We start from the raw sequence: 13,708 nt of genomic DNA, 5'->3' as shown, positions 1-13,708 counted from the left end.
CCTATTAATATTTTACATAAAATATAATTGAATCTATAGGGTTAATTTCTTACATTATTCTTTGGGAAATATAAAGGGAAATCTAATTCTCTTTTGAAGATGATCTATCCTATAGGACAGATTCTCAGCTGCTTGGGTGTATCAGCTTTTATTTTTCATTTTTATTTATTATCAAAATCAATATGCTATTTGGAAACTGCCAATTTATTTCTAGATATCTAAGGGATGACAATTTGGAGAGTAATACAAAGTGAGTCTCACTAGGAAGTTTGCTTGAACCAGATGGTATGAATGAGAGCCTTTTCTGAACAGTGAGTAAGTTGGACAGTCTCTTGGTTTGATCTCAGCTTTGCAGAGATAATAGAGAAATTAGAGAAATAATTCCTTATGTCCCTTCCAGAGCTAATACTCTGTGGTCCAAAAACATTAATTTACATATGGCAAAGTGTCCAGTGGACAGTTTTTAAAGAGACTCTGAAAGTGTATGAATTTAATTAACTAGAGAAAAAGGTAAAGCAAAAGAAATGACATGACAGACACAGTGCACTGAGAACATTTTAAGGAAGGAAGAGTATAGGAAGCCATTGGAACAAGGCAAGGCCACCATGTCTGTTTCCTTTATAATTCTACCTCATCTTGAATCAACCTATGTGTTCTGTGCCCAGTCATGCAGTGAACAATTTATGAATGAATAGTACACAGAAATTATTGATCCTCATGTACACACTTATAACATGGAATATATATTATTGTTTTTTATTTGTTACTGATTCTGAGACTTGAACCCAGGGCTTCCAGCATGCTGGGTGTGAATCTTCCCATTGAGCCATACCCACAGCTGTTGGCCTTCTGACTGTAGCTCCTTCTATAAGTTGGAATACCCCTGGTCTACCCCAGGCTTCCTGCCTCAGGTACCCTGTACTAAGCTACAGGTATGTCCCACCAGGCAGGGCACTCTGTGGACCACATCCTTGTCATATACCTTCCTCTTACTTTGTAATCAGAGGAAATTATTTGATTTAACGGCAAATTGGCCAAAACTATCTCAGTCATTTTATGCTTGACCTAAGAAATAATGTTTCTGGTTGAGTTAGGATATACAAAATAGTATAATTGACAAGGTTGGCTTATTTTTTCATATACATCTTTACTAATTTTTATCTTGAATGTACATATGAGGTGTTCTGAGTCATAATTCTTATTATGCAACTGCTCTTGTTTTAAACCCTGGCCCATCTGCTGAGCCAGGTCAGTTGCCTATTGCTGGTAGTTGCATGCCCATGAATAAAGAAAAAAAATACATTTTTTTAAAATTTTCTCTGCCTGTTGAGTGAAGGATGGTAGCTGTGTCCATTGCTAGAAAAAGGTGTCCTTGGAAATTCCATGGACCCACTTTTAACCCTTTGATTTGTGAATAATCTCTTCAGAACCAAAATACTAGTAAGGTCTGTGCTATTGTGACCTGGACTGATGTCCCAATCCTGGGGCTCCCTCTCATGCAGTAAGAAGAGTATGAGGCAGTAGTACAAAGCTCTTAGTGGTTCTTTGAATCAGATAACTAACTAAATAAGTCTGTGCTGATAAAAATTCTCCTGTTATGTGAATAGTAGAATATTTTTGTAGGAATTAAAAATAGGCATTTCTTTTAGTATGCATTTCTTAGCTGTGGGAGACTCCTGTGCTTATTCTCTGCTCAAGCATAGAAAACAATCTAGACTCATCCATCCCTCCACGACTCGGGGAGTTAAGTGGGGTGGAACCATTCTACCAAGGCATATAGGTGCTTTATGCAAAATAAGTGATGACTTATGAAGACAGAGTTCAATGGGATTTTAAAAAATGAATTGAAAACTAACAAGAAAGTGAACCAAAGTAATATTTAGTATCAAGAAATTCCACATCTTCTGGTATAAAACCTGGAGTTCTTTTATAAATTCCATCGTTTGTTTGTTTGTTTTTTTGATTGATTGATTGATTTTGGGAAAGGTTAAACATTCATGGCAGTTCTCCCACTTATGTCCTAGAGATGCAAATCAGATCTTTAGGCACATTTATCTGCTAAGCCATTTATTGATCCAAAAAACCTAGACTTCATATGATTATCTTAATCCTCTCTAGAAGACTTGTATTTCTAGAAATGTGTCTTGAAGTGTTTGGAAAATGTGTTAAATTTACTTGGTCATGTGTTTATTCTCTTCAAATACTTTGAAAGTTCCAAGGTTGTATGAGAATAAAATGATGCAAATATCTAAATATAGTGAGAACAGAGAGAAGAGAAAGGTGTTTGTGTCAGAATTTGTTATTTTTTTAACCAGTTGCCTTCATCAGTATCTGTTTGTGTGAAGCAGTAAATCCTGGTGGTTTGGGTTGACTGTGTTCCTGTTGGTTGTGGGCCTCAGTCCGTTCTACGGAAACCAGGAGTGTACGGCAGGACACCCCACTCACTCGGAAAGCAGTCTAGGTTTCCTCATATTTAGAATATATTAATTTTTTTCTCTGACTCTCACAGCTGTAGTTTTAAAGTTCAAAAATGAATGGATCAGTCTAATTGACTCATATGGAACTGTTTCTTTCAGCTTTTTGCCTGAATTCATCAATGGGGACTTTGATTCTATTAGGCCTGAAGTCAAAGAGTACTACACCAAGAAGGTAAAGCACACCCACCTTTAAACTCAGCTCTGGCTCATGCCATTGCTCTGACTGCTGACTGTCATGGATGGGGGGATGGGCTGAAAAACTCGTTTGGTTATTTTTATAGTTTTTGTTGTAGAAATGTAATATGTAATACATATTTTATATATTTATAATTAATACATATAAATTTGTTTCATATTTTTATAATTTTATGATATAAATAATATATTTTCATAATAGATGAAAATATGAAAATATATTTTATATGATATAAATGATATATTTTCATAATAGAAAATATAGCAAACTTTTATAATGAAATGGAAACATAGTATTGGTAAATTCTATCAACATCTGATATGCATTAGTCAGTACCCTAAACATAGATGTTATATATGTATTCAATGTGATTATAGTTTACCAAGGCATATCTAATAATTATTGCTATTTATACCCTCATTAGTTGTTATACATTTGCATTAATATCTTATTCTTATATAATAAATGGATTATATTAATATTTTACTTAACCAGTTCACAGTTAATGTACTTAAGCTGTATCTATTTGGTCTCATTGTGAACTCTACTAAAATGTCTTTATGAATGAGTTTTTATAAATATGTATAATGGTATACTTCATGAATTTCAGTTTTCTTCAATATCTGTTTTTTTAAAATGAAGCTACTAATTAGACCTTGAGATTAATAATAGCCAAAGTTTTTACTAGTGTGCAAATCTTTCTCAGATCCTTGACACTTAAACACTACATAAAAGATCTAGCTGGAATATTGGAGGTGCAGAGTAATGAGTGACAGTAGTTACTGATTAAAGGATTCACAAGTCTTAGAAGATGATCCAGAGATTTTACAAGAGTAGTTGTAGTGTTGGTGATTTTACTGCAGCCTCGTTGTGTGGATCTCTGTAAATTGTCAAATCGCACATGGTTCCTTTTAAAGAAACTGCAATGACTGTGATCATTTCTTACAAGGCTGTGGGAGAGGTGAGATAATTTTTAAATGCACAGGAAAGATTGAATGAATAGCTTTAGGCAAGTAATGACTATGAAAATAGGGAGAGGGGGCTGGAGAGATGGGTCGGTAGTTAAGAGCACTGTTTGCTATTCCAGAGAAGCCAGTTTAATGCCTAGCACATGACAGCTCACAGTCCTCTATATCTCTATATCTCCAGTCCCAGCGTGCCCTTGTACAAGTACACATTTGGACAAACAATCATACCCATAAAATAAAAAGAAATACTCCCCACAAAAAAATCGTAGAAAGAAATCAGTCTTCTGGGACAAGGCCACTGATAATATCATCTCTGCCTGACCCCCATCTGTGTGTGTGTGTGTGTTTATATTTAAAGGAAAAGAGGAATTGAATAGGGTAAGACACAGCTAGAGGTGGGGTAGTATAGAATGGAAATTATGTAAAAAAAAAAAACAGTACTCATGTAAAATTCTCAAACAACAGCATTTTAGGAAAGAAAGGCAAGAAGGAAAATAAGGGAATGGAAAGAGGGGAAAGGAAGTCAGAACTGGCATATGTGAACCAAGGCTGTTGTGAATGCAAATTCCGAGGTTGGCTGGAATGCAGATTTGTATAAGTCCCATCTGCCCACCAGCTGATCAGACCTTCTTTCCGCAAATGAAGACCAGTCCCAAGTCAGTGTTTGATATTCATGCTCAATTACTTCAGCATTGGCATGTTGCTCTTCATTCCCCCACAGCCTCACTTCTCATTAACTCCATACCTCAGCCTCGCTGGAAGGAGCTCTGGCCTTGCTTACAATGCAGAGTTGTGCTAATGCACAGGTATTAATCATATTTTCAGCAACAGAGCAAACAGAGGGAGAAGCAGGGAGCAGCATACTCAAAACCAAGCTGAATAAATACACGGTCAGAACTGACTTTCCTCCCTGTCTCTTTATGCTGATGGCTTGCCAAAATCAGAAATGTCAGTCTGACCATTACTGTCTAGGGTGAGGGAATGAGGGAAGTAAGCTTTGAAGAAACTTCTGCATACTTTAAATGAAGGTTCAGCAATACAGGGAATTTTTCAGTTAATACTTGTTATGGTTTTTAGTTGTCTTTCTTGCTTTGCCTGTTTTTAAACTTGAAAAGTCATATTGGTTTATGGTTTCTCTGTGTAGCCCTGGCTGTCCTGGAACTCACTGTGTAGATCAGGCTTGATCAGATTCGCCTGCCACAACTTATATCCTTTCAACATTTAGTTTTGAAAGTTATATCTAGCAATTTCTTTTCATTTCTAAGTTCTAGGCTACATAGTATAATCCAGTTTTTCTCTGTGTCATGAGCGTTAAAGTCTCTTCTTTAACTCCTAGAAGGGACAGGTGATGTCCTTCAAGCAGTTACTGTGCCCCGCAGAGTGCACCCTCTGTGTTTGGCTGTGAGTTTAATAATGATGATAATTACAAGTTAATGCAACATTACACACAATTTCTATAAGCCATTATCTCCAACTTCAGCAGTCCTTAAGATTCTGTTTTACATGAAAGGACATTATCTTCACTTTTACATCCATCTGGCCCACAGGCTGGTCTGAGGTCTCAGTGATCTAAGACTTGGTCTCTAGGACAGAAATGAAATTTATAGTGCTAACATTGTTGTAATCATAGAGTCATCATAGAGCCAGCATTGACCTGTGTGTGGCTGAACTTTGTAAAGAATATGCAAGCCTGTGCTTATTCTGTATTTCATGTGACTATAAAATCTGTTTGCCTTATTTCCCAGCTTGGCTCACTGTTTTTAATTGAAGGAGAGTTGCCTCTCAACACTGCTAACATTGTCTGCTTTTGTTTTGTTTTGATTTTTACTTTATAGGCAATCAGGGCTTCTCTGGCTCAGGGCAAAAGGCATCAGCTTCAGTCTTTATAATTTTCCTTCTATTGTGAGCATATATATTTTAGTTTTCTGAGGACTTTGGGAATAGTCTGTAGTTCTTTATTAGTTACAGAAGGGATTCAAACCATGCTTACTTTATGCTTACACGACTAAAGAGCTAGTTACACCTTTCAGCTAATGTTGTAGATCAACAGGGTTTTAAATAAATAAATAAATCTATACATAGTGGTAAGTAGGATCAGAGGTAAAAAGATTTTGCAAATGTAATCACATGGAGTTCAGTGGCCTCGTTAAAATGGCTCCCTGTGTGTGACAGCTTGAAGGTTAATTAATTCTCATGCTTTCTGTGAAAGAATTCTTTTGAACCTGAGTGAACTGCTGCCACTGTTTCTCAGTGACACCTTCTTGGCTGCTGCTTGCAAAGACTACTTAGAATCTCTAGGAAAGGATTTCTCACAGTGTCACCAGCAATGTGATGAGTCCGGTGTGTGATTTCACCTTCACAGTTCCAGCATGTGGCCTCCTCAGAGCCTCAGTTTAGGGACAGCAGGGGACAAGGTGCAAAGACTGGGCCAAGTCAAAATGACTAACACCTAAGCATCTGATAATTTACTCAATTACTAAAATTGAACTGAGCTACTATAAACCATTGAATTGGGGTGAGGATAACAGAATGTTAGCAAGGACACTGGTGACCGAATATATGTACTGGTATGATGAAAAGAGTGTTTGGACTTTGGGAAAGGTCTGAACCACAAAGGACAACCTCAGCATAGAATAATAATACCACTAGTTATTAGTCAAACCTGGGACTCAAAATCTGGTCTCTAATTTTTTTTTTTTTTTTTTTGGTTTTTTGTATTTGTTTTTTTCTGAAATAGGGTTTCTCTGTATAGCCCTGGCTGTCCTGGAACTCACTCTAGACCATGCTGGCCTCAGACTCAGAAATCCGCCTGCCTCTGCCTCCCAGAGTGCTGGGATTACAGGCGTGTAGAGCTGCAGCTGTGAAGGCAAAGGTATGACTAAGGAGATGTTCCAGCTGCAATGTAGAGCTCCATGAGGGCAGCAGAAAGGCCATGGACCACCTGCTGGTTTTCTTCTGTGCATGTCCAGGTCACAGGGCAGCAGGGAGCTGCAGAAATAGAACTAGAGGCCAAGATGGACGCCTAGGCTCTTGTTTCTTCCTGCCTTCTATTGTGCAGTGACATTCTCTCAGGAAATGTGATGAATGTGAGGAAATTGCATGAATTATTTAGGAATGGCTTAGCAAACAAATGTTTTCTGATTAAAGCTTTTTGTCATATAATAATATTGTTGAAGCCACATACTAAGTTTTAAGTCCTGTTTTCAACAAAGATCAAAATTTTTAAAAACAATTTTCCTTTCAATAGATGTTCATGTACAAAGTGAAGCAAAAAATTGGTTTCTTGTGTTATCTCACATCACAGTCAGCCACCTGACTGTGTTTGTTACAGTTAAAAATGGCATTTGGGCATACATAGAATTTTCTCAGTGAAAATCATTAAGAACTGGCTTCTAGGTGTTATGTGAGAAGAAAATTTTATTGTTTCATAGGTGAATTACTGATATTGAATAATTCTTTGAATTTTAATTGTACTTTAGGAATGAGGGCACTGATCCCAAGTGTTAAAGCAACAGTAAGATGGGTGGATAGCTACATGTATGTTTCAAATAAATAATAATTTTAGATGCTAATAGAACTTATTTAGTGTTTTGTAGATAATAGAGTTTTTCTTGAACTGTAAAATTTTTTCCCTTTTTTTATTAGATATTTTCTTTATTTACATTTCAAATGCTATCACCTTTCCTGTATTCCCCTTCAAAAACCCCCTAATACATTCCCTCTCCCTCTGCTCACCAACCTACCCATTCCCGCTTCCCTGTCTTGGCATTCCCCTATACAGGGGTATGGTGCTTTTTTAGGACTAAGTGCCTCTCCTCCCTTTGATGTCCAATAAGGCCATCCTCTGCTACATATGCAGCTGGGGCCATGGGTCCCTCCAGGTGTGCTCTTTGGTTGGTGGTTTAGTCCCTGGGGGCTCTGGGGGTACTGGGTGGTTCATATTGTTGTTCCTCCTATGGGGCTGCAAACCCCTTCAGCTCCTTGGGTCCTTTTTCTAGCTCCTCCATTGGGGACCTGTACTTAGTCCAATGGTTGGCTGAGAGTGTCCCTCTTTGTATTTATCAGGCACTGGTAGAGCCTCTCAGGAGACAGCTATATCAGGCTCCTATCAGCAAGCACTTGGCCTCCACAATAGTAACTGGGTTTGGTAACTGTATATGGGATGGATCCCCAGGTGGGCAGTCTCTGGATAGTCTTTCCTTCAGTCTCCACACTTTGTATCTCCTCCTGTGGGTATTTTGTTCCCCCTTCTAAGAAGGACCAGAGTATCCATACTTTGGTCTTCCTTCTTCTTGAGCTTCATGTGATCTGTGAGTTGTATCATGGGTATTTCAAGCTTCTGAGTTAATATCCACATATCAGTGAGTGCATACCGTGTGTTCTTTTGTGATTGGGTTACCTCACTCAGGATGATATTTTCTAGCACCGGCCATGCTAGAATTTCATGAATTCATTATTTTTAATAGCTGAGTAGTATTGCATTGTGTAAATATACCACATTGTCTGTATCTGTTCCTCCATTGAGTGTCTTACTACTAAATGTGAGAAAAAAAAATCAGATCCTATTTCATGATTCTGGTTCCCTTACCTGTTTATACTAATGATCAAACAATGATCTAGGATCATTGGATGCTGTAGAAAGACTAGAACTATGGCCCAATGTCATAGTATTTTCTTTTCCTTTCAAAAATTCTTGTTTCTCATTAATGGTGCTTTAAAAATATTTCTTGTCTGTTCATATCTCTAAGTATATAATTTATAAATTTAATATGCAGTCAGAATCCTTTAGAATTTCTTTTGAATTTCAGGAAGCCATAACTTAAATTCTAGTTAAATTTCATTGAATGTTTCAGGATATGTCTACCCTGATCTACTTCTATCTCATGAATATTACCTCCTACCCACATGCCAATAAAATTTAGATATTTTAAAATTAAGTAATTTAGAGAACATACAAAACTGGACTATTACAATTTCAAGTTAGCATGGTTGTTTATCATGTGAGCAAAGTGAATTATAAAGCACTGAAAGGCCACCTCCGTTCACTTGATTTTTTTTTTTAAGTAGAAACAAAATGAAGCAAACAAATTCTGAGCTCAGCAAATCTGTAGGATTAGGCATGGAAACTGATTAGCATACGCTGTGATATAAAGGTGTAACTGAGGGAATTATAGACAGGCAGTTTCCATTGACAGTGGGTGACAGGTTCTGTACTTTACATTCTCTGAACTGGCTGCCTAACCTTTATTAGCATCTCAGAAGGGGAAGATGAGGCTGCCAAGGGAGCATCATGTGAAACTGTCTCCTGAATGTACCTTAATTCTTGCGTTTGCCTCAATCAAAGCTCTTTCAAATTGAATTGATTTCATGTGTGTTTTTCGAAAGTGAGTTGATTTACTATCCTTAAAGTATTTAGGGAGGAAGAGCCTTTGCTCTTTAACCATAGTACTCCCAAGTGCGATCCCCATGACCCCTCAGGCATGCCTGCCCTCCTCGATCCTCTTGTATTTCATGCACTATTCTCAAAGGTCTCTGGCACTGTTTCCTTAGTCACTTCCCAGAAGTGTTGTCTCTTTCTTCTATTACACTTGTTTGCAGAGCTTGATTGAAACATTTCAATCAGATTTTTCCTCCTTATTCCTGCTAACAGGGTGACCTAGTATATCCGCACATCTATGCCCGTTCATCTTGGCATTCTTGTAACTAGATGGCTGTCCATATACAAGCAGGAACTAAGCCTTTTTTAAGAACTAGAATGGCAAGGTGTAGGTCTTATATAATATTTCACACAAAAGAGAAATGAGATTACGTTAGCTTGTGAAATGTGACATTCCATACATCCCTTCTGGAGACCCACAAGGGAGTTGTTTCAAGTAAGTCTGAAAGAAGTAGAAATTTACCTTAATATTTTAAAATGTATTTCACCCCAGAATGTCTGCCTACAACTCCCCAACACCTGTTCTTCTGTATTGCTTTCTAACTAGGCTAAAATGGACCTGCTGCTAAGCTTCTTTCATTATTTCAGAAACTTTTTATGAAAGATATATACTTGTACTCTTCTTTTTAAAACCCATGGGGAAAATAATATATCTAAAAAGGACATTTAGGGCATTGAAAATACAACATATGTAATATAGTTATACATACTGGGCCAAACTCATAGAGTACACAGCACTGGCAATGAATGCTCATGTCACCTACGGACCTTGAGCAACAAGGACATGTGTTTCCGCAGTCAGTTGTAACAATCATGCTACTCTCTAGAGGATGCTAGCAGTGGAGAATGCTGTGCATACCCAGTGTCAGGACACTTGGAGAGTCATTTTTGATTTCACCCTCAGGCTAACCTACTGTAAAATTAGTCAAGAGTATAGGTAAAATTGCTCTAAAATACAACTATCAAAAGTAGTAACAACACACTTTAAGGTCTTACAATATACCAATTTACATGTACTTCTATTTATAAATTCATTTAGTTTGTGCAGCACTTAATAGAAATATTCCTGCTTCATATAGATAATTGGAAGTGAAGATACCGAATGACTTGTACTTGGTAGCACAACTAGGGACTGGTGGAAGTCGGACACATATAAAGAGGAATCCAAACTTTCTTCTAGTTGCTATGTCCCAGAGATCTAGTTTCTCAAAAGTAAAGCAGTGTTTCTCATGATCCAGAAATACTATCGGCTCCTTTTCTTTTCATAGGATTTGCATTTGATGTTATTTAAGTCTTGGTGTCTAGATCTTCGGTCTTCCAATCACTTCACCATCTCCATCCTAGTCTTTCTGGAGACAATTAGAAGAAAGTCCTTACAACTTTTATTTGCCTGATATAACTGCTGTCTCCAAGGTTTACTGCCTCAGTCTGCTAACCTAGGCCTAGCCCTGGAAACTTCTAACCTCTTATCTAGGCCCAGAATGTTTTCAGCCTCTGAGACATATTACTGAAAGAGTTTGCCCTTTCTAGTTCTTTCTGAATTCTGGCTAACTGGTCAACCCAGTTGTTCTGGATCAAACTCCTCTCCAAACTGACTGATTCAGTCTGGCTTCTTTCTTGTCCTCTGACTTTTTGCTTTGTTTAACCTCACACTAAGGCTGACAGTCTGTTCCAATTTCTGGCTCACTCTCATTCTCTGACTCATTCTGTCTTAACCTATGTCTAGTCTTTTCTCTCTCTGGGACCTGTCTTTGTGTATCTGTTTGGTAAAATTCCATTCTTTTTTCTCTCTGTGTGCTGCTCTCTTTTATTATTATTATTATTATTAATTATTGTTATTATTACTATTACTATTATTATTACCATTATTATTTTTTTTAATCTTTTTTTTACAGTCTAATCATTATTCCCCCTCCCATTCTGCCCCCTTTATAGTTCCTCATCCCATTCCTCCTGGCCCCCATCTCAAAGAGGATGTTCCCACACCCCCATAAGCCCCCATACCCTGCCATGCCTCCCCACTCCCTGAGGTCTCAGTTCTCTCAAGGATTAGGTTCCTTTTCTCTCACTGAGGCCAGACCAGGCAGTCCTCTGCTTTATATGTGCCGGGGTGGAGTCTCAGAATATCCATTATATGCTGCCTGGTTGGTGGATCAGTGTCTGAGAGATCTCTTGGAGTTCAGGTTTGTTGAGGCTGCTGGTCTTCCTATGGGGTCACCCTCCTCCTAGACTCTTGGAGCCCTTCCCTAATCCATCCACAGGGGTCCCTGGCTTCAGACCAGCTTCTGTCTCAGTCAGCTACCTGTTGGGCCTCTCTCTTTCAGGGCAGCCATGCTAGGCTCCTGTATATCAGTACATCATAGCATCGCTAATAGTAGCAGGCCTTGGAGCCTTCCTTTGAGATGGGTCCCAATTTAAGCTTGTCACTTTCCCTCCTTTCCCTCAGTGTCTTCTCCATTTTTCTCCTTGCAGTTATTTTAGAAGGAAACAGAGTTTTTGACTGTGGGATACCAACCCCATCTCTCAACGTGATGCCCTGTCTTTCTACTGGATGTGGATTCTGCATGTTCCCTCTCCCCACTGTTGAGCATTTCATCTAAGATCCTTCCCTTTGAGTCCTGAGAGTCTCTCACCTTCCAGGTCTCTGAGACTATTCACCATTCTAGAGGGTTCCTCAGCTTCCCCCTACTGAGGTTGTATATTTCCATTCATTCTGCTGGTCCTCAGGGCTTAACTCCTGGTCCCCCTCCCAATACCTGATGGTGTTGCCCTTTTTCACTGCCCCTCCCCTTTCCCTTTCCCACCAGTTCCCTCCCTCTCTCTACCCTCTGCTTTCTTCTCCCTCTCAAGTAGGATTGAAGCATCCTCACCTGGGCCCTGTAGCTTGTTAACCTTCTTGAGTTCTGTGGATTGTATCATGGGTACTCTGCACTTTTTGGCTGATATTCACTTGATAGGGAGTGCATGGATGGCCTTTTCAGTCTGAGATACCTCACTCAGGATGATATTTTCTAGTTCTATCCATTTGCCTTCAAAACTCATGGTGTCTTCATTCTTAATAGCTGAGTACTATTCCATTGTGCAAATGAACCATATTTTCTGTATCCATCCTTCTGTGAATGCCATCAGAAAGAAGGGAAACAGGCAACCTTGGGAGATAGGAGTTTGGGGCCCCTCCAGAATGAACCAGAGACCTTCTAGGTGAAAGACTCTCAGGACTCAAAGAGAGGGACCTTAGATAAAATGCCTGACGGTAGGGAGAGGGAACTTCTAGATCCTACCTCCAACAAGATGACAGGGCATTAAATGAGGGCGAGGAGGACCATTCCATAGTCACAACTCTGAGGCATAAATGTTCCTGTCTGAAAGAATTACAGGGATGGAAATGGAGAGGAGCCAGAGGGAAAGAAGGTCCAGTGACAGGTCCAAAGTGGGATCCAACTCAAGGGGAGGTGCCAAAGTCTGACACTATTACTGAGGTTATGGAGCACTCTCAAAAAGAGACCTAGCATGACCTCACTCCAGAAGACCCAACAAGTAGCTGAAAGAGTCAGATACAGATGGATTTCCAGAGTAAATTGAACCAATTTGCAATCCCACCAGCAATGGGGGAGTGTTCCTGTTTTTCCACATCCTCACCAATATATGCTGTCACCTGAGTTTTTGATTTTAAGCATTTTGATTGGTGTAATATGGAATCTCAGGGTTGTTTTGATTTGCATTTCCCTGATGACGAAGAATTTTAAACATTTCTTTAAGTGCTTCTTAGCCCTTCAAGATCCCTCTGTTGTAAATTCTCTGTTAAATATCTACCCAATTTTATCATTAGGTTGTTTGGTTTTTTGGAGGTTACCTTCTTATGTTTTTTTTTTTTTATTTTTATTTTTTTATTTTTTATTTTATTAGATATTTTCTTTACTTACATTTCAAATGGTATCCCCTCGTTACCCCTCTGAAAATTCCCTATCCCATCCCCCCTCCCCCAGCTTTACTCCCCCACACTCCCACTTTCCTGACATGGCATTCCCCTACACTGGAGCATCAAGCCTTCACAGAACCAATGGCTTCTCCTCTCATTGATGTCTAAAATGGCCATCCTCTGATACATTTGTAGCTGGAGCCATGGCTCCCTCCATGTGTACTCTTTGGTTGGTGGTTTACTCCCTGGGAGCTCTGGGGGGGGGGTACTGGTTGGTACACATTATTGTTTCTCTGTGGGCTGCAAACCTCTTTAGTTCCTTAGGTCCTTTCTCTAGCTCCTCCACTGGGGACCTTAAGCTCAGTCTATTTATTGGTTGGCTGTGGTCCATGGGTATTTTGATCTACCTTCTAAGAAGGATCAAATATGCACACTATGGTCTTCCTTCTTCTAGAGGTTCATGTGGTCTGTTAGTTGTATCTTGGGTATTCCAAGCTTTTGGGCTAATATCCACTTATCAGTGAGGGCATACCATGTGTGTTCTTTCACGATTGGGTTACCTCACTCAGGATGATATTTTCTAGCACCACACATTTGTCTATGAATTTCATGAATTCATTATTTTTAATAGCTGAGTAGTACTTCACTCTGTAAATGGACCATATTTTCTGTATCCATTCCGCTGTTGAAGGACACTGGGTTCTTTCCAGA

The 13,708-nt window shown here is 38.9% G+C and overlaps 1 protein-coding gene across 3 annotated transcripts in view; it reads left to right on the top strand.

Moving 5' to 3' along the window:
• Tpk1 (thiamin pyrophosphokinase 1) overlaps positions 1–13,708 on the top strand; it is a 370,262-nt gene that overhangs the window by 128,027 nt on the left and 228,527 nt on the right. For all 3 annotated transcript variants that reach the window (XM_052173583.1, XM_052173581.1, XM_052173582.1), the window contains one exon: positions 2,577–2,649. In XM_052173583.1, the coding sequence (XP_052029543.1) occupies positions 2,577–2,649 (73 nt within the window). The remainder of the gene's footprint in view (positions 1–2,576; positions 2,650–13,708) is intronic.

The sequence above is a fragment of the Apodemus sylvaticus genome, chromosome 2 (assembly GCF_947179515.1).
Source record: "Apodemus sylvaticus chromosome 2, mApoSyl1.1, whole genome shotgun sequence".
Classification (NCBI taxonomy): Eukaryota; Metazoa; Chordata; class Mammalia; order Rodentia; family Muridae; genus Apodemus; species Apodemus sylvaticus.
Note: the sequence above shows the minus strand (reverse complement) of the source record. Positions and strands in the feature narration are given on the sequence as shown.